Source organism: Rhodotorula graminis, assembly GCF_001329695.1.
Source record: "Rhodotorula graminis WP1 unplaced genomic scaffold RHOBAscaffold_1, whole genome shotgun sequence".
Lineage (NCBI taxonomy): Eukaryota > Fungi > Basidiomycota > Microbotryomycetes > Sporidiobolales > Sporidiobolaceae > Rhodotorula > Rhodotorula graminis.
In genome coordinates this window covers 1,717,590-1,736,183 of record NW_017264928.1, presented here as the reverse complement: position 1 = coordinate 1,736,183, position 18,594 = coordinate 1,717,590, and the positions used below count along the sequence as shown (strand labels likewise).

The window sequence follows — 18,594 nt, the reverse complement described above, 5'->3', positions numbered from 1 at the left end:
GTAGGGGTCCTCGTCTTCCTTCCACACTCGCTGACTGGATCCACCTGCAGCTTCAGCCACCTTTCGTCATGGTTGCCGCACCCCTACCGCTCCCGTCGCCGCGGCGAGTGTCCTATGTCCTCCCCCTGCCCTCGGCTCCCCCACCCGTCCTCGCCCTCCCTCCCCTCACCGTCTCGCGCCGCGGCCAGTCCGCCCCGCTCTACGTCGACACCGGCCGTCAGGCCGAGGACGGCCGGCACAAGTACGTCCACGAGAGCGAGTCGCACCCTCGTCACCGCCTCGCCGTCCAGGCGCTCGCCCTCGACCTCTCGACCTCGCTCGACCACGGCGGTCCGCCCGGCGGCATCCTGTACACGGGCGGGCGCGACGGCCTCCTGTGCTCGTGGGAGCTCGGCCTCCCGACCAAGCGGCGCAAGCGCGCCTACGGCCGGGCGAGTGCCGAGGACGGCGATGACGATGACGACGACGCGCTCGACTCGGACGACGACGACGGCGCCCTGCTCGTCCAGCACAAGCCTCGAACGATGTCGACCTCGTCGGCGGCGACGACCAAGCAGGCGACGCCGGGCTCGCACCTGCCCGTCCAGGACCGGTGGGAGGTCGACGCCGACGCGGTCCAGCAGCAGAGCGCGCCGCCCAAGGCCAAGTTCCGCCAGTGCATCCAGTCGCACACCGACTGGGTCAACGACATCGTCCTCGCCAACTACAACCGCACGCTCGTCTCGGTCTCGTCCGACTCGCTCGTCCTCGCGTGGAGCCCGCACTCGGACGACCACCACGCCCAGGTGACGCCGACGCCGATCGGCCGACACGCCGACTACGTGCGGTGCCTCGCCACCGGGCGTGACTCGAACTGGGTCGCGAGCGCCGGGTTCGACCGCAAGATCAAGCTGTGGGACGTCGGCGAGGGACGTGCAGGTGCTGCTCTGCGTGCGTCCTCTCTCTCCCTCCCTCCTCTCTTTTGCCTTCCTCCCTCTCTCTCGAAGCACGTCCTGACGTCCTCTCTTGCCCGCAGTCGAGCTGCCGAGTCCGCCCGGGTCCGTCTACTCGCTCGGCACGACGCCGTCCGGCTCGCTCATCGCCGCCGGCACGCCCGAGCGCGTCGTCCGCGTGTGGGACCCGCGCAGCCGCAAGCAGGTGTCGCGGCTCGGCGGCCACAGCGACAACATCCGCGCCGTGCAGCTCTCGGACGACGGCAAATGGGTGCGTCCACAGCTCCCTCCTCTCTTCCTGGCCGCCGACGATGACGGGCCGAGCAAGTGAGCTGACATCTTGCGCGTCGCACACCTCCACACAGCTCCTCTCGGCGTCGTCCGACTCGACCGTCAAGCTCTGGTCGCTCGCCGCGCAAAAGTGCCTGCACACGTTCTCGCACCACGCCGACTCGGTCTGGTCGCTCTTCTCGCAGCACCCGTCGCTCGAGGTCTTCTACTCCGGCGACCGGTCGGGCAACCTGTGCAAGATCGACTTCGAGGGCGCCGGCGAGCCGGCCGAGGGCGAGTGCGTCCTCCTGTCGCGAGACGGGCCCGAGGACCCGAGCGACCGCCACGGGCACGAGGGCATCACGCAGATGGTCGCGCAGGACGACAGCTGGGTCTGGACGGCGTCGGGCGGGAGCAGCGTCAAGCGGTGGCGGGACGTCCCGCTCAAGTCGCGGCGCGCCGGCGCCATCTTGCGCCGCGCCGAGGAGAACGGCGACCTCGCCGTGCCCGAGGACCGGGCGACCGACTCGCCTGTCGCGCTCGACGACCGCACGAGCTCGTCGCCCATCTCGATCACGCCGTCGAGCCCGGAGCGCGACCGCCCGGGCCCGCACAGCGTCTCGTTCCTCGAGGGCTTGACGTCCCCCCTCGGGCGCACCTCTTCCTCCCCGACACCTCGCCCGACCCTCTCGCTCCACCTCGGCTCGAGCCACCGCCCATCCTCGCTCCGCACGCCCCGCCAGTCCCTCATCTCGTCGCCGCGCCCGCCGCTCGAGCACCTCCTCTCGACCAACCCGACGACCTTCCGCGACATCCCGTACGACTCGCTCGTGCCCCTCACCCTCCCCGAGGACACGTACTTCGCGCCCGCCTTCGCGAGTCGGCATCGCGACCCGGACGCGGCGACCATCTACTCGACCGTGTCGGGCATGTCGGGCTCGGGCGTCGCCCTCTCGCGCCCGCAGCTCGTCGGCGGGTCGTCGTCGTCGTACCGCCGTCCCGTCAGCCTCGCCGACACGGCGCCCGAAGCGACCAACATCGCGCAGCGCGAGTACCTCGAGCGCGAGTCGGCCGCCGAGGCGACGCCGCTCCGCTCGGCGCCGGACGACGTCATCGAGGGCGGGTACGGCCTCGTGCGGTGCGAGCTGCTCAACGACCGGCAGCACGCCCTCACGCAGGACACCGAGGACGAGGTCGCCCTGTGGGACATCGTCCGGGGCACGTGCATCGGCGTCTTCAGCCGCGACGAGCTGCAGGACGCCGTCGCGAAGCGTCGGCCGTCCGACGCCGGCTCGGCGTACGCTGCCCATGGGCGAGTCGAGCGCGGGTACGACCTGCTCGAGTACGTGCGCGAGCGCACCGAGGGCGAGGTGTCGATCGCGACCTGGTGCAAGTGCGACACGCGCACGGGCGCGCTCGCCGTCCACCTCGAGGAGGCGCGCGTGTTCGACGCCGAGTCGTACATCGAGGAGTGCGGCGTCGGCCCGCCCGAGGACTACCCGCCCGACCACCGCATCTCGCTCGGCAAGTGGGTCCTGCGGCAGCTCTTCGACGGCTTCATCGAGGCCGAGATGGCGGCTCGCGTCCCCAACACGATCCCGCCGCCGAGCGCGCTGTTCGGCACCGAGCAGCGAGAGGGCGCGCCCGCCTTCATCTCGCTCGCCGGCCTCCCGACGCCGTCCTCGGCCGCACCTCTTCGCGCCAAAGGTCCGCGCACGCCGGGCATGACGATCGCTCTCGCCACGCCGGCGCTCAAGAAGGCCGTCCTGCCCGACCTCCCGACCGCCGCCGGCGCCTCGCCGAGGTTCGGCAATACCGAGCTCGCGCCCATCCCGCAGTCGCCCCTCGCCCAGACGCCCATGGCCGCCCTCGCGACGCCGTCCGGCGGCAGGACGCCGACGCTCGACCGCCCCGAGGGCGACTACTTTTCGCTGCGGCCTGCCCAACCCGAGCCGCTCAGCCCGCTCAACCTCCCGCTCGCAACGCCGAGCAGCACGATCCGCTCCAACGAGCCGCCGACGCCCACCGCGACGAGTCCTGCGCTCCCGGCACAAGGTGGCACCATCATGGGACGACTACGCGCGTTCGGCAAGAACTCGAAGAAGGCGTCGACCGCGCCCGAGTCGCAGCCGCTCGCGACGCCGGTCGCGCAAGCTCTTCCCGCCGACGTGCGTCCCCTCTCTCTCTCCCCCCTCTCCTCGCCTCTCCTATGCCACGTGTACTCGATCTTGACGTCGCGCTTCCTGGCCCGTCCCTCGCTCGCAGAACCGCACGCTCGAGGAGCAGCAGCAGCAGGCCATCCTCGACACGGTCTTTGCGCACCCGCTCGCGCCGTGCCCGCTCGTCGACGCGCCCCGCATCAACTACGACCCGGACATGGCCATTATCCTGTCGGAGGAGACGGGCGACGCGTGGAGCGTCAAGTACCGCGGCCTCGTCGGGACGAGCTACGAGGACATGTCGGTCCTAGAGCAGAAGGCGCCGTTCTGGCTCCTCGACTTCCTCCTCGGCAACCGCACGCACGTCAAGGACGCGCTCAAGGTGGTACGTCGACGCCTCGCCCTCTCCCCTCGTCGCTCGCGGCCGTCACTGACCTATTTCCCCCGCTTCCCCCCTTCCTCTCGCAGTCGTTCGTGCTCCAGCCGTGGAAGGGCGACGATCATCACGCTCTTCCCGAGCTCCCGAACCAGTGCGTTTCTCTGTCTCTCTCTCTCTCTATCCCTCGCGCGCGCGCTCGAGCCTGTCCTGACCGTCGTACGCCCACTCGCAGGAACGCCCGCCTCACCGCCAACCGGTCTCTCCGCATCCGCAAAGTGTGCGCCTACGTCGCCGACAAGCTCGACCTGCGCCGGCCGTCTCGCGCTCCCTCGATCGTCGACGGCGGCGACCTGTCGGCGCCGCCAACAGCGCACGCTTCGCCCGCCGTCGGGAGCACGCTGTACGGCGACGTGTTCGTCCCCGAGCGCGACATCGAGATCCTGTGCAACGGCGAGGTGCTGCCGGTGCACATGACGCTCGCGACAGTGCGGCACTGCATGTGGAAGAGCGGCGGCGACGTCGTCTTCCACTACCGCTCGAAGCAGGCTCTAGAGCTGTAGATGCGCCCCCTCCTCTCCCCTTGTCTCCTTGTCGACTATCTTCTCGCTGTAACGAGTCTTTGAGCCGTGCGTCCTTAGCATCGTCGTACTACGAGAGGGAGAGGCGAGCGAAGCCGGTCGAGCGAGTCCTCGGCCCGCCCTCGATCTCCCATCCGCACCGCACCCCCTCTCGCCTGGGCCGCCGAGTCGCGCCTCGCACAGCTGCTCACGTACTTCAGCAACGTCTACGAGCTGTATGCGCACCACTGCGAGCGCTCGCCGCCGGCGCAGAGCGCGTCGCGTCTTCATCAGCGACCCGCGGTGGGCGACCTCTGTCGAATGGCGGCAACGACCTGTGGACTGGCGTGCGACCTCATCACGGACTCGGGGAGGGTCAAGGAGCGTTTTACCGAGGCGGCAGCGCTTCATGAGCCTCGTACGACGTGTGAGTCCTCGTCCTCCCCGCCTCCCTCTGTTTGGCCCCCCTCCCCCTCTCCTCCCGCTCCACCTGCCGACGCGAGGACGCGACTCAGGTGGTCACTGAAGCTCGCCTGGTCCCTACACAGGTCGAGCGGCTGCGCAGGAGCGGCGGTTGGCGTTCTTCACGGCGAGCGGCTCGCTGTCGACCTCGAGCCAGTTCATCTGCATCCTTGTACGTCCACCTCGCTCTCGTTCTTGCCCCCAAGGCCTACAGGCGGGCTTACAGGCCGCCCTGAAGCACGCTCTGACCCTCTCGACCTCGCGCCGCAGGTTAGACGAGCCCGCGATGGCACCCTTTCCTTCTCGTCCCCGAAAGCTTCCCCTCGTACCCTTCCTGCCACTCGCGACGGCCCCTGTCGACCCCAACACGCCCTTTGTAGGATATGGGCGGGCCCCGGCGGTCCAAGCTGCCCGCCCCGTGAAAGTTACTCGTCCCGGCGGCCGCCCAAGCCGAGCCGTCGAGGACGGGTCTGACGAGGCCGCGCCCGCCCTCTTTGCCCTCGACAGGCAGCGGGCGCACCCCGGTGAGCCGTTGCGCACGGCAGCGCCCCTCGGGGCCAGCCCGTGCGCCCGGCCACCTACTAAAAACAGGGGGGTCCTGCGCACCCTCGCTCAAACGCTATCTCTTGATCTAGCAGGGTTACGGCCTTCTGCTCGCGCCAGATCGAACGAGGCGGTGTCTGCGGTGCAATCGAGCGCGTTTCCCGAGCTACTTGTCGTGTACAGCGCGAGCTGGCCTCCTCGGCTGGGTCTTCGAGTCGGTCGAGGTCCAGGCCGAGCACGTTCTTCCTGTCGGTCTGCCGGTCGGCGAGGCCACTCTGTACAGTACTGAGAGCACTCTCGAAGCGGCAGAAAGCGCGGCGACCGCTGTGGGGAGCGTAGCCTCGAGTCCAAGGTCTGCTCGGCACTGGCGTCCCTCGTTCCCCTCCCACCCCTCGGCCCTCACGACTGGGCTCGCTCAGACTGGCTCGAGTCGGTACCTGCACATCTCGGCATCATTCTTCTGCTTCATACGCACCGCTGCAAGCGCTCGCCGCCGGCGCAGGGCGCGTCACATCTTCATCAGCAACTCGCGTCGTCCGACCTCTCTCGACTGGTGGCAACGGCTCATGGGCCTGTGGGTATCGTCGTCGAGGACTATCGCAGCATCAAGGACACTACTGGGCCAGGCGGCCGCGCTGCGCGGGCTGTGGGCGACTCGTGCGTCCCCCTCCTCCCCGCCTCCCCGTGTTTGGCACCCCTCTCCCTCTTCCCTAGCCCCCTTTGCCACCTCGCGATACGGTGCAGGGGTCCCGATGGACTGACTCGGTCACCTTACAGGCGGAACGGCTGCGCAAGGAGAGCAGGGCGGCTCTCTGGGCGGCGCGAGGCGGGCTCTTGTCCTCGAGGCGGTTCGTCTTGTCCTTTGTACGTTCCGTGCACTCTCTCTCTCCCTTGCAGGACCTTCATGTGGGTCTGTGCTCCTCGCAGAGACGCGCACTGACCCTCTCGACCTCGCGCCGCAGGTTAGTCGCGCCCTCGATGGCACCTCCCCCTTCTCGGCCTCGAAAGCTTCCCCTCGCGCCCTTGCTGCGCCGCGCGACGGCGCTCTTCCCTCCCCCATAGCTCTATCGTCCCTCTCGATTGTTCCCAGACCGCTCAGAGTTCTTGTTCGTCGTCGCACTCGGCCCGGCGGCTCAGCGAGTCGAGTCGTCGCGGACGGGTCTTTACGAGGCTGCGCCCGCCCTCACGTGCCCCTGAGGGCAACGGGCGCTTTCTGGTGAGCCGCTCGTACGGCGCGCACCCCTGCGGAGCGCCCGTGCGCCCGGCCACCTGCTAAAACCAGGGGGATCCTGCGCACCCTCGCTCAAACGCTAGCTCTTGATCTAGCAGGGTTGAGGTCTTCTGCTCGCGCCAGATCGAACGAGGAGGTGTCTGCGGTGCAATCGAGCGCATTTCCCGAGCTGTTTTGTCGTGAAGAGCGCAAGTTGGCTTCCTCCCTCGTCATTCCCGGTCCGAGGTCGGCGAAGCGAGAGACGCTCCCCCTGCGGACTCTTTGTGCCTCGGTCTCTCGCAATAGAGGTACTAGAGACCTTCCTGAGCGAGACAAGGGGCGCCGACACCTGTGGGCCGCTGAGTCGTCGTCGTCCTCGATTCGCTCCTCGAGGTGGTTCTCGCCGCTCAGCTTTCGGTCGCGCGCCTCGAGGCGCTCCTCTCTGCCTCGACAAGACTGTACACGCGCTCTCTCGAGTGCTCGCAAAGGCGCAGAGTGTGTTTGCCTCGCGCCAAGTCGCTACAACCTCGCGCTCGCTCCTCGTCTCTTCTCCTCGCCCGCCCGTCCCCCCTCGCTCCCTCGCTCGCGCCCGCCGGCGAGTCACGCAAACGAGAGCTCGATGCCGCCCTCCCACGTCGAGCCCGGCTCGAGCACCTCGAACGGCTCGACGCGGCCGGGCTCGAGGCACACGTACCGTCCCGCGCCGCCCTCCTCCATGTCGGCGATCGTGGCGCCCTTTTCCGGGCCCGGGTTCCACAGGACGACGTCGGGCAGGTTGGTCTTGTGCACCTTGAGGACGTCGGTCGCCGAGCCCGAGGCGCTCGCGGTCGGGGTCGGGAACGCGAGCTCGAGGTGGTCGGGCGCGCGGTAGTAGACGCGGTCGACCTCACCCTTGGGGCCATCGACGTCGACGACCTTGCGGCGCTCGGTCTCCTTGCCCTTTTCGCCGCCCGTCACCTTGTCGACGAACGCGAGCGACTCGAGGGGCGTGACGCGGACCTCGGGCGGGGTGACGCCGTCGGGGAGGCGGAAGTAGGCGTGCAGGAGGGCCTGGAAGTGGAGCGGGGCGATCGCCGACGAGGGGTTGGTGACGGCGAGCGAGAGCGAGAGGGTGTAGGGGCGCAGGTGGACCGTGTACCGCAGGAGGAACGGCTGCGAGTAGATGGCCTGGATCTCGGGCGTCGGCTCGAGCTCTGCGGGGTGCGTGAGGCGGTCAGTCGGCTGCACAGGGCGAGGCGAGAGAGAGAGAGGAGGACGCACTGAAGGTGGCCTTTACGCCGTCGGCCGTGTCGTCTGCGGCGTGGTGGTCCTCGAGGTGCCAGATGCCGGTGCGGGCGAATCCGTGCTGCTTGAGCTGGGCATAGAGCGGGTTGTCGAGGTCGGGCGGGCCAAAGATGGGCCAGCAGATGGGGACGCCGCCGCGGACGGCCGCCTTGTCCGAGGGGGACGGGTTCGACTTGGCCGAGGTGAAGAGGCGCTCGCGGCCGTCGTGCTGGTACGAGATGACGGTCGCGCCCTGCGAGTGGGAGGCGTGCAGAGGTCGGACAGGGTGCAGGCGGAGCGAGGGAGGGAAGGCGAGGAGGTGGGGGAGAAGCGAACGAGGTCAGTCGAGGACCGCTGCGAGGGTGGCAGGCTCGCCCCTGCGAGCCCGCACCTGCACTCTGTGCCTGCACACCGCCCTGCACTCGAACAGGCGATTGCGAGGGGCGAGTGACGGCCGAGCCGAGGCGGTGCAAGACGACGAGGGGCTCACCTTGAGCGCGACCTTGACGGACGAGGTGCCGAGAGAGAGGGTGACGATGTCGTTGCTCGTGTCGATGGGCATCTTGGTTGCGAGCAGTGTGTGGGCGAGCAGAGCACAGAGGAGCCGACGTCGACGAGCAGAGACGAGCAGAGGCGAGCGAGCGACAGCTCCCCCTCCTCTGCGTCTTTTGCAAAGCTGCGAATACACACACCCTCTGTGAGTCTCTGTCTGTGTACTGCCTCGTACAGACAGTCCCGAGAGGCGCGACGAGGAAGGTGCCGAGGATGCGCACCAGGTTGGCTCGAGGTGGACCGCCAGCTCTTTCGCGTCGAACCCTGCCCGCTTCGCCCACTGAGAGCCTGCGCGACCAGCTTGTACGACCTCGCCGCCACTGTATCTCGACACTGCACCTTGGGCCGACCCACCCACGCCCGCCGACGCGTCCACATCAAACCCCATCACCTCGCCCTCATCTCGTCCACCTCCTGCCACGACCAGGCCCACCAGCTGCACCACCGTCCTCTCCAGCCTGTTCACTCGCACCTCAAGTACCCCGAGCACCCGCGCAATCCCCCACGCGACCTCGCACACCTCCCCCTCTTCCTCCTCACCTTCCGCCCTCTCCCCCGTCCGTCTCCCGTCACCCCGACCATGACGAGCCGCGACGTGCGCGACATCCTCGAGCTCGGTGCAGCTCCCACCCCCGGCCTCCAGCCCGCCGCCTCGTCGTCTCGACCCTCGGGTCCGCCAGGTCCGCCCGCCAAGCGCCTCGGCGGCATCGCCCGCGAGCTCTTCGCCCTCATCGGCGACAACGCCCCGACCCTCGCCCTCGCCCAGCCCGTCAAACCAAAGTTCAAGGAGCGCACAAAGCAGCGCGACCGCGCACCGGCCGTCCGCTGGCACCACGTCGGCTTCACCGTCCCCTCGCGCGCCCACCCGGCCGTCGGCGTCGAGGCCGACCGCTCGCCCGCCGAGCACGACGCCCGCAAACGCCTCGTCCTGCGTCACTGGGCCAAGGACCTCCCCGCCAACTACGTCGACGGCCTCCCCGACACCAAGTTTGCCAAGTTCAACACGAGCAGCCAGCCCTTCTCGTACACGCCCGACGAGTACCACCGCTGGCTCCAAGGTGCGTCCCCATCCCTTTCTCTCCTCACTCGTACTCCTCGGACTCGCGCACTGACCCCTCGCCTCGCACGTTCCGCAGTTGACGGCTGGAGCAAGGACGAGACCGACCACCTGTTCCACCTCGCGCAGCTGTACGACCTGCGCTTCATCGTCATGGCCGACCGGTGGGAGCTCTCGCCTGCACGAGACGTCGACGTGCGTCCCACTCTCTCCCTCTCGCTTTGCGCCCTCTCCTCGGCAGGCCGAAGAGCTTACCCCGGTCTCGTCCCTCGCCCGCAGGCCCTCAAGGACCGCTACTACGCGTGCTGCCGCGCCCTCGCGCAGAACCGACCCGGCCCCGAGCTGTCCGACCCGGTCGAGAAGGACAAGGCCGACAAGGCGCGCGCCGAAGCCGTCGCCGTGTTCAACTTTGACCTCGGTGCGTCCCACCTCTCTCGCCCCGCCTCGTCGTCGAGTCGCCGTACTGACTCACACCTCGCCATCCGACACAGCTCGCGAGCTCGAGCGCAAGGCGTACCTGCGCTCGCTGCTGTCGCGCACGGCGGCCCAGATCGCCGAGGAGGACTTCCTGTACCTCGAGTCGCGCCGGATCGAGCAAAACTACCACCAGGTCGCCGCCGAGCGCGCCGAGCTCCTGCACCTCGTCGGCGGGCGCGAGGGCGTCGGCGTCAGCTCGAGCGGTGGCGTGCAGCTCGGCGTCGGCGGCGGTGCAAAGGGCGCGAGTGCGGCGGCGAGGGAGGCGGACCGCAAGAGGAAGGGCGGACCTGGGTGGGACTATGTCGGGAGCGCCAACGCGCTGCCCGAGGGGTGGGCGGGCGAGGGGAGCAAGCGCAGGGCGACGGCGGCAGAGGGTGCGTCCCCGACTTTTCCCTGCCCCTTCCCTCCCTCTCTTGCGCGACGGCGTTCGAGCGAGCACTCACTGATCGACTTCCTCGGACTCGCAGATGCTGCGCTCGGCGTCGAGCGTCACCCGGCGCCGACCGTCGCGGCGCCCAAGGCGTCCATGTGGCCGTCGATCGCGGTGCGGTCGTCGCGGCTCGCGCCCGTCAAGTCGGGCATCGCGGCCAAGGTGTCGCTCGCGCTCGCCGAGACGGGCATCTCGACGCAGCTCGTCATGCCGACCAAGGCCAACCTGGCCAAGCTCGACGACCTCCACTCGGCGCTCGGCCAGATGGTCGAGCTCAAGAAGGCCGTCGACCGCATCCAGGCCGAGATTCGCCTCGTCAAGAAGCGCAGGGCGGCGCTAAGGGGCGAGAGCGAGGACCCGGCGACGGCGAGCATCAAGGCCGAGGACGACGACGGCGACAAGGGCGCGGCGGCGAGGGTGCGTCCTCGTCTCTCTCTCTCTCTCGAGAGCCTTGCTCTGCCTTCCCTCGCACTGCCACTGACTCGAACCCTTTCCTGTGTCTGCAGAACAAGCGCAGTGCGTCGGTGGCGTCGTCGACGGTGTCGACCAAGCGGGCGCGGCACTGAGCTGGAGGGACGAGGACGAGGAGGGCGAGGGCAAGAGGGTGGCGCAGCTTGGCGTAGCAGTTTGTGGGCCTGCACAGCCTTGTCGCACGCGACCCCGAGCGAGATTCGAGGCGAGGCGAGGGCAGGAGGTGGCTCGGACCCTGTGTCGCTCGTCTCTTCGTCGCCCTCGCTCTTCCTTCCTCCTCTCACCTCGCCTCGTCTCGCCCACTCGGGCTCGGTCGCTTCTCTACCCCTCGCTCCACCCGCAGACTCACCTTGCGCCGGGCGCCGGGCCCAAGCCGTCCTACCGCCATGCTGTGCGTCCACCCCGCACTCCTCCTCCCTCCTCTCCCCCGGCTCGCCTCGCCCCAACTGACCTCGCCGCCCCTCGCGACACACACAGTCACGAGCCGACCGGCTTCTCGGCCTCGCTCGTCGCCCTCCCCGCGACGAGCACGCCCGCCTCGCGCCACCTCGAGCCCGAGCACTGCACCTCGGCCCCGACCGACCTCGAGCGCGTCGCCTGGGTCGAGCACAGCCCCGAGACGCCCATTCGCGTCTTCTTTGCGCGCGAGGAGACGCTGCGCCCCGTCGGCGAGCTCGAGGCGTACGCGAGCTACCTGTTCTGCCCGGGAGGGACGGTGCGTCCCTCGCTCTCTCGCCCGTTCGCTCTCCCTCGAGCCGCCACGTTCGAGGGCGGCGTGCGTCGGCGTGGGCGTATGCTGACACACTCCAGCCTCGTCGCGGTGCAGCCCTGGGTCAAGATCTACGCCATCGGCGACGGCGTCGCGAGGTGCGCAAGCCACTGGTGCATGGACGGGCGCTTTGGCCGTACGTCCCCTCCCTCTCGCCCCCCTTCCTCCCCATCATCCGCCTCTTGACGACGACCCGCACACGCAGCCGAGGTCGAGGACCTCGCTCAAGTCGGCGAGGCCAGCGTGTCGCTCAAGATCTACGCCTGCAAGCTCCTTCCGGGCACCGAGTTGGGGTGCGTCCCCGCTCTCTCTGACTCTCCTGCCCCATGAGAGAGGGTTACAGACGCTCACCCACCGAGCGCGTCGCAGACAGGGCCTCCTCTACACCAAGGACGTCGCCTTCATGGATCGTGACCACCCCGTCGTCGTCTTTACGTGGCAGTACGCCTCGCGCAAGCACCTCCTGCAGCTCGGCGTGCTTCCTGACGCAGGTGCGTCCGCCTACCTCTCGCTCATGTCGCCCGAGCACCCGGACCTGACGAGCTCGCGCGCTCGGACCCCTCGCAGGACCCTCGCTGCACGACGCCCACGCCCTCTACTCGCCGCTGTCGGCCCCTCTCGACTTGCTGCGCGCCTCGCTCCAGCTCGCGACCGACATCATGACGCCCGAGCAGCGCGCCCAGCTCGGCGACGCCCTGTCGCGCTCCAAGGACGTCCTCGCGCTCCTGCCGCCGGCGGCCCAAGTCGAGCTCGAGCGGTACCGCGACCAGGCCTCGATGACGCCGAGGGTGACGCCGTACAACGACGAGGTGCCGCTCGTCGTCGAAGGACCAAAGACGAGGAGCAGGAGCGCGCCCGAAAGGAGGAAGTCGTACGCCGACCCGAGCGACAGCGAGTGAGCGGGGGTCAGGTCCGAGGACGCTTGTTGTTGTGTAGCAGTCGTCGTTATCTGGCGTACAAGCTTGAGCTGCGTGCGAGATGGGCCGACTTGAGAGCGCGAGGAGCGAGCGCTCGAGCCTGCGGGGAAGCTGCGAGCCGTTCGTCTCTTGTCCTCCTTCCCCTCACTCGCTCTCGTCGCTGCTCTCGCCCTCGCTCTCTCGAGCCTCACCGAGCACCACGCACGATGGCCTCGCTCCACTGCAACGGCTTCTCGGCCCACCTGTCCCTCCTCGCGACGCCGCTCCAGCCCCTCTCGTCCTCGGTCAACCCGCACGCGCCACACGCCGTCGAGGGCATCTACGCCGCGCCGCTCGCGCCAGGTCAGCCGTGGACGCTCGTGTGGAGCGACGACCGTGCCGTCCCAACCGCGGTCGATGCGGGCGTGCTCGTGTGCGACGGAGCCAACGCGCCCGTCAGGTGCGAGCTCGAGCATGGCAAGCCGACGAGCCTCTCTGGGTACCTCGGTGCGTTCCCGCTCTCTTCCGTATCGTGCTCAGCACGAGCGCGAGGTACCGGTGGGCCTCGAACCCGTGCTTACGAGCCCTCGCGCCCGTCCTTTGCGCCCTACCCCGGTCGCAGACACGGGCCCTCTCAAGATCACGCTCCTCCTACGCGACCAGGTCGTCAACGAGATGGTCGCCATCTTCGTCATGTTCTGCGCCGACAGCACCTCGACCGCCAACCCGACGGGCTCCGAGGCCGTCTTCCTCCCGACCGACCACCTCGCCGCCGCCGGCCCGTCGCATCGCCACGCCGCGCAGAACCGCGAGACGCTCTACATGCCCCACCGTCGCGACATCCGCCACGACATCGACCTGCACCGCCGCATCGCGACGCCGCAGAGCAGCCCAGAGACGATGCTCGACGCCGCCGGCGCCGATGACTCGGGCGTCCTCCTCACGACGCCCGAGCGCCGCGAGCGCGCCCAGCTCGTCGACCTCGAGACGCTCAGGCACACGGAACGCGAGCTCGACTGTGCGTCCTCTGTCCTCCCTCCTCTCGCGCCACCATTCGAGCCGGACCTTGACCTTCTCAAACTCTCGCCCGCAGTCTACCGCGCCGCCGTCCACTCGCTCGAGCGCAGCATGTCGCCCGCGTCGCACATCCGCTTCCTCACCGAGCGTCTCGTGCGCGACCGCACGGGCGGGCCCGACTGCCCGCAGGCCGACGACCGCGCCCTGACGGTCGCCGCGAGGGTCCACACGGCGGTCGCGAGGGAGCAGATGCTGCGGCAGTTGGGCGAGGAGCGCGAGGCGGCCGTCACGGAGGAACTGGCGGGCGTGCTGCGCATGCTCGTGCGCGAGGGTCAGGGCGGGTGACGAGGCGAGCGCTTTGTCCTCGAGCAAGTCGACCTTCTCAAATTCGAGTCGACCTTTCTCTCTCTCTCTTGCAGCCCCTCGCCCGCCCGTAGCTTCCCTTTCCTCCCCTTGTACCCCTTCTGTAGCACCCTCCTCGAGCAAGCCCCGCCCTTTCTGTCCTCGCTCGCAATGCGCACGCTTGATCGCGCTTTGACCTCCTCCTTTCCGTCCTCTCGGTCTGGGCGCGAGAAGACTACAGTGACGGGGCCCTCGTTGCAGTGACGACGACCTGGCTGTGCATGAGGAAGAAGGGATGCGACAACGGCACGACGAGGGAGGGCACCGAGGGAGCCCGTCGCCGCGCTCGGTGCTTGAGGAGGCGCAGCGACGGCGTGTGGCGGGAAGAGGTATCGAGAGAAGGGGAGCAAGGAACGAGGAAAAGAGGGGGAGACAGGAAAGAAAGAGAGGAGGAAGGAAATGCTAACGAAGCACGAACGTGAACAAGAGAGAGAGGGACCGTGCGAGGGAGGAGAGAGGGCAACTGGGGGACGACGAGCCACGCCGGCCGGCTCAATGGCCCATGGACACAGGAGCGATGACAGAGAGTGCGACGGCAGAGAGTCTCCGCGCTCCAAGCGGTCGCTCGGCGGCGTTGCGAGGAGGAGGAAGAGGGGGCAGCGACCGCGGCGGTCGAGCCGGCCTCTGGTCACTCGACAGCCGAGTTGTGTGCTCGCCGCTTCTTCGTCGCTCGACCGTCTGCCTAGGCTAGCAGCGACGCTCGACTGTGAGTCGGAGAGAGGGCGCAAACTTCCTCACCTCGGCCGACCTTCTCGAGAGCTTTCTCTCTCACGAGGAACGACGACGAAAGCGAATAGATGTCACGTCTCGCATAGCTACGCTCGATTGGAAGCCATGCTCAAGCTCGCTGTTCGTACCGCCGCACGACCGCTCGGACCCTCCCCATCTCGTCCGCCGCCTCGCCCCGGTCCCGTCCTCCTCGAGTCGGGCTCGCGCCAGCACCGGCACCTCGCCCGACGACGCTGCGCAGCGACGACGACCGCGTAAAGAAGGCGACGGGCGGCGCGTCGATGGCGAACGAGTCCTGCCGCCGGTGAGCGCCGCCGCCGTTGGCGACCTTGCTGCGGCCTTGCGGCGTTGGCGAGGCGGCGTGCGCCGCGAGGTCCTCGAGCTCGAACCCTCCCCCGTCCCGCACCGAGTCCTCGAGGCTCGCGAGCGACTCGTCGGCGCCGCCGCCGTCGCTCATGCTCACGAACGAGTCGGCGTCGTCCGTCTCGCTCGCGGCGCCGGGCGACGGCGACGAGATGTACGACAGCTGCGACAGCGCCGAGGGCGAGCGCGAGTGCGCGTGCGACGCCGTCTGCGACTGCGAGCGCGAGAGCGACATCGCCGACGCTGAGCGCGAGAAAGTCGGCGTCGCGCGAGAGGTGCCCGTCGCCTGGCTCGAGGTGCGGCCGTGACCTTGCGTCGCGGCTGTCGGCGTCGAGTAGGTGGCGAACGACTGGAGCGACGAGCGCGCCGGCGGCGTCATCGACGCCGATGCGCCGCTGCTGCAGCTCTTGAAGGACGAGCCGCCGGCCGAGTCCTCCTTGACGTGCCCTCCCGCTCGGGCGCGGTAGCGACGCTGCCCGTGCGGGCGCGTCGTGACGTACGGCGACGCCGAGATCGTTGCGCCGACGACGTACTCGTCGCCGTGGCAGAGCTCGGGCGAGACGGGCGGGGTGAGGGTGAGGGTTTTGGGGTGGAAGCCGAGGGCAGGAGCGCCCGACGGCGAGAACGGCTGCGGCTTGTCGAACGGGCCGACGTCGGGAGAGGTAGGAGGGCGGACGGCGGTGGGCGACGCGGCCGACGAGACGACGGTGGCGTCGCTCTCGGCGGAGCGAGACGGGGATGACGTGTCGACCGGCGATGACGACGGCGAGCTACCGATCGCGACGCCAGAGGCCCCGCCGAGTTCGCCCGCCTGCTGCAGGGCGAACGAAAGGCGTGACGAGACGGCACGCAGCGTCTCCTGCAGCGCGAGCCGCATCGACTCGAGCCGAGCCTCGTCCTCGAGGACCTCGCGAGCGTCGCCGAGCGTCGCCTCGTCCTCCTCGTCCTCCTCGACGATGCTCGGGTGCCGGTCGGCCAGGTAGGACGGCTGACGAGCGAGGCGACTTGATGGCCGGGTCGACAAAGAGGAGGACGAGCGCAAGGACGGCGTGTCGCTGCGCTGCGAGATCGCCTCGAGCCGCGAGTAGACGGCGCGGTACACGGAGCTCGACTCGTCGTCGGCGCCGTGCGTGATGGCCTCGATCTCGTGGGCGACGAGCTCGCGGTGGTGCTCGAGGTCGCGGCGCATGGCGTCGACGCGGGCGAGTCTGTGCGAGAAGAAGAGTCAGGGCGTGCGAGTAAAGCTCGAGGGACGGGAGAGAGGGACGGACTCTTGAAGCGCTTGTTCTCGCGCCTGCTCGACGGCCTCGAGGCTGTCCTCGAGCCTCGCCTGGTGCTCGCGGTCGGCGGCGAGCTGGCCCGTAAGGCGGCGGGCCTCGCGCCGCTCGCGCTCGAGGCGCATCTTGAGCTCTGCCGCCTCGACCGTCGCGCGTTCAGAGAACTGCAGGGACGAGGAAGAGTTAGTCCCCATCGAGACAGTAGAACGTAGACCCGACGGGAGGGGAAGAGGACGCACCTCCTTGAAGGTGGCGAACGAGCGGGACCACTCGACGCTCTGGTTCATGAGGACGTGGAGGCGCCGGTTGACCTTGTTGACCTCGGCCTCGAGGAAGTCGCGCTGCTCGACAAAGCTGGCGGCGTGGTCACTGCGAGACAGTCGACGAGCCGTCAGTCTTGGGCCGAGGAGAAGGCTCAGGAAACGGAAGGGGACGGACCGCACGACGGCCTGGACCTGCTTGAGGTTCGAGTCGAGGTCGATGCTCTTGCGAGGCGGCGCCTTGCGACGCAGGATGCGGCCGAGGACCGTGACCCGAGGCGTGTCGGCGAGAATGGCGTCGAGCTCCTTCAGGACGAGCGACTCGTCCCACTGCGGCGAGGGCGTCGATGTCAGGACCGGGATAAGAAGAGGGAAGGGCGCAGCGGAAGGAGGACGCACCCGCCAAGACGCGTCGGGCTTGAGCCTCTCTGCCTCCCGCTCCTCGCCCTCGACCTCGACCTGCAGACGACGGCAACGTCAGGCTCGGCCCTCGACTGCCACGTCGAAGATGTGAGAGTAGACGGACCATTGAGAAAGGCCTGAAGCGGCCACCGGGGAACGCCTCGACGAGCTCGAGCGGCACCTCGTTCCGCCCGACGCTGCCCACGGCCGACTCGAGCCTCTTGCGCGCCTTGTCGCGAGTCGAGCCCGTCGATACGGCGCCTGGGAACGGCCGAGAACACGAGACGAGGTTGTTGTCGAGGTCGACGAGCACGATATCGGGCGAGAGCGAGTCGAGGAGGGGCGAGGTGGTTGACGAAAGGGGGAGGCCGAGGAGCCATGGGCCCGGGTCCTGCGCGATGCCGGGTGTCAGAGCGGCTCGTGCACAGGAAGAGAGGGAGAAGGCCGAGGCGCACCTCGAGGAAGAGCTTGAGGTCGCGAAAGTGCACCGTCGGGAACGCGAGCCCTTTCCACCCGCGCATCTCGAGGATCTTCTGGTACGTCATCGTCGCGAGGCTCTGCACGGCTCGAGGAGTCAGAGATGGGGCGAGAGAGAGTAGAGAGAGAGAGAGTAGGACGCACGAGCATGATCTGGTGGCGGCTGAGGAAGACTACCCGGCCGAGAGGTGCGAGCGCAAGTTCGGCGACCGTGAGCAGGTTGTCGGCGTGCAGGGCCTTGAAGACGGGCCACAGCGGGTAGTTGCTTGCGACGACGGCGGTCGACCAGTCGATCTTGCCCGGCATGGTCTGCGAGCGTCGGTGTGTGAGCGAGACGGCTCGGCGAGGAGGAAGGAGGAGGGGACGCACGGTGACGAAGAAGGTCTCGCGCTGCTCGTGCTCGACGCCGACCGGGATACGGATCTTCTCGCCGGGAGCGAGCGCAGGCGTCTTGAGAAGGCGCTCCATCTGGAGCGAGTGCGACGTGAGGTCCTGGTGGTACCGCGCCCACGAGAGCCGGACGACGTCGCTCATAAGCGTCTGCAGGACGATCTGGTCAATGCCTGTCTGGGTTGAAGAGGACAGAGAACGTGAGACGCACGTAGATCGGGCTAGTCGAGACGAGGACGATGGCGTAGGGAAGCCAAAGAGGGTCGTCGTCGAGGTCGTCGAACGGGAACGGCGACGGCATGACTGGCGCGTCGTCGAGGTCAAATGAGGCTGTGGGCGATACTGCGTCAGGACCAGAACCGGAGGAGCTCCGAGGAGGAGGGAGAGAGCATGAGGACGCACGCCTGCCCTCCGTTTCCGACTCGCTCGCCGCCCCAGGCGTCGTCCTGCCTCCCGCGGTCCTTTCCTCCTCCTCCTCGCCCCTCATCCGCTCGAGAAGCTGGCTGCTGAGCCGCTTGCCCGCCCTCGCCGCCTTGGCCGCCCTCCTGATCGTCTCGGCCTCAACTTGCGCCCGCGTCGTCTGCCGCGACCGCTCGTGCAGGAGCGCCGAGATGGCCGCCGCGGTGGCGTGGTCGCTGTGCGCCCAGACGACGAGCGAGACGCAGTGGTAGCGCTGCTCGACAGGCGCGGCTGACGAGGCGGAACGCGAGGGGCGACGGGTCGTGAAGGAAAAGAAGGACGTGGTCGCCGACGGCTGCGTCGGCGAGACGATGATTTCGACGTCGCGGTCGAAGGCGAGCTGCACAAGGCAAGAGTCAGTAATGGGTCGACGATGGGCAGGCAGGGAATG

General features: G+C 68.8%; 7 protein-coding genes across 7 annotated transcripts; 4 read left to right on the top strand and 3 right to left on the bottom strand.

The window, feature by feature from the left end:
* Nucleotides 1–68: 68 nt before the first annotated feature.
* RHOBADRAFT_10903 (uncharacterized protein) lies at nt 69–4,300 on the top strand (the record flags this gene model as incomplete). Its single annotated transcript, XM_018412016.1, has 7 exons — nt 69–997; nt 1,029–1,203; nt 1,298–1,819; nt 1,946–3,418; nt 3,498–3,746; nt 3,830–3,903; nt 3,973–4,300. 7 exons carry the CDS (start codon nt 69–71, stop codon nt 4,298–4,300), a joined length of 3,750 nt encoding a protein of 1,249 aa, XP_018274547.1.
* A 2,695-nt stretch (nt 4,301–6,995) lies between these two features.
* RHOBADRAFT_50956 (uncharacterized protein) lies at nt 6,996–8,343 on the bottom strand. The gene is made up of 3 exons (XM_018415576.1): nt 8,266–8,343; nt 7,773–8,028; nt 6,996–7,705 (listed from the first exon to the last, which is right to left on the bottom strand). Exons 1-3 carry the CDS (start codon nt 8,335–8,337, stop codon nt 7,113–7,115), a joined length of 921 nt encoding a protein of 306 aa, XP_018274546.1. The 5' UTR covers nt 8,338–8,343; the 3' UTR covers nt 6,996–7,112.
* A 564-nt stretch (nt 8,344–8,907) lies between these two features.
* Nucleotides 8,908–10,949, top strand: RHOBADRAFT_50955 (uncharacterized protein; the record flags this gene model as incomplete). The annotated part of the gene is made up of 6 exons (XM_018415575.1): nt 8,908–9,385; nt 9,464–9,579; nt 9,664–9,802; nt 9,876–10,235; nt 10,329–10,708; nt 10,798–10,949. The coding sequence occupies 6 exons, from the start codon at nt 8,908–8,910 to the stop codon at nt 10,855–10,857; spliced, it is 1,533 nt and encodes a 510-aa protein (XP_018274545.1). The 3' UTR covers nt 10,858–10,949.
* A 199-nt stretch (nt 10,950–11,148) lies between these two features.
* On the top strand, nt 11,149–12,503 carry RHOBADRAFT_50954 (uncharacterized protein; the record flags this gene model as incomplete). The annotated part of the gene is made up of 6 exons (XM_018415574.1): nt 11,149–11,153; nt 11,240–11,477; nt 11,589–11,667; nt 11,737–11,824; nt 11,901–12,022; nt 12,099–12,503. 6 exons carry the CDS (start codon nt 11,149–11,151, stop codon nt 12,428–12,430), a joined length of 864 nt encoding a protein of 287 aa, XP_018274544.1. The 3' UTR covers nt 12,431–12,503.
* Nucleotides 12,504–12,654: 151 nt separating this feature from the next.
* Nucleotides 12,655–13,881, top strand: RHOBADRAFT_41039 (uncharacterized protein; the record flags this gene model as incomplete). Its single annotated transcript, XM_018413814.1, has 4 exons — nt 12,655–12,934; nt 13,050–13,445; nt 13,521–13,765; nt 13,864–13,881. The coding sequence occupies 4 exons, from the start codon at nt 12,655–12,657 to the stop codon at nt 13,879–13,881; spliced, it is 939 nt and encodes a 312-aa protein (XP_018274543.1).
* A 743-nt stretch (nt 13,882–14,624) lies between these two features.
* RHOBADRAFT_65930 (uncharacterized protein) lies at nt 14,625–16,475 on the bottom strand. Its single transcript, XM_018418821.1, has 3 exons — nt 16,455–16,475; nt 16,210–16,379; nt 14,625–16,146 (listed from the first exon to the last, which is right to left on the bottom strand). Exons 2-3 carry the CDS (start codon nt 16,338–16,340, stop codon nt 14,685–14,687), a joined length of 1,593 nt encoding a protein of 530 aa, XP_018274542.1. The 5' UTR covers nt 16,341–16,379; nt 16,455–16,475; the 3' UTR covers nt 14,625–14,684.
* Nucleotides 16,476–17,285: 810 nt separating this feature from the next.
* On the bottom strand, nt 17,286–17,660 carry RHOBADRAFT_10654 (uncharacterized protein; the record flags this gene model as incomplete). Its single annotated transcript, XM_018411997.1, has 1 exon — nt 17,286–17,660. The coding sequence occupies one exon, from the start codon at nt 17,658–17,660 to the stop codon at nt 17,286–17,288; it is 375 nt and encodes a 124-aa protein (XP_018274541.1).
* Between the last annotated feature and the right edge of the window lie 934 nt (nt 17,661–18,594).

What these genes read in the sequence shown, in the direction of transcription:
- RHOBADRAFT_50956 (XM_018415576.1), bottom strand. Translation starts at nt 8,337, where the DNA reads ATGCCCATCGACACGAGCAACGACATCGTCACCCTCTCTCTCGGCACC. An exon ending in CCGTCAAGGTCGCGCTCAAG is followed by an intron (nt 8,029 to 8,265) that starts GTGAGCCCCTCG and finishes TCCCACTCGCAG; the next exon opens with GGCGCGACCGTCATCTCGTA. An exon ending in CGGCGTAAAGGCCACCTTCA is followed by an intron (nt 7,706 to 7,772) that starts GTGCGTCCTCCT and finishes CGCACCCCGCAG; the next exon opens with AGCTCGAGCCGACGCCCGAG.
- RHOBADRAFT_65930 (XM_018418821.1), bottom strand. Translation starts at nt 16,340, where the DNA reads ATGCGCCTCGAGCGCGAGCGGCGCGAGGCCCGCCGCCTTACGGGCCAG. An exon ending in CGAGAACAAGCGCTTCAAGA is followed by an intron (nt 16,147 to 16,209) that starts GTCCGTCCCTCT and finishes CTTCTCGCACAG; the next exon opens with ACTCGCCCGCGTCGACGCCA.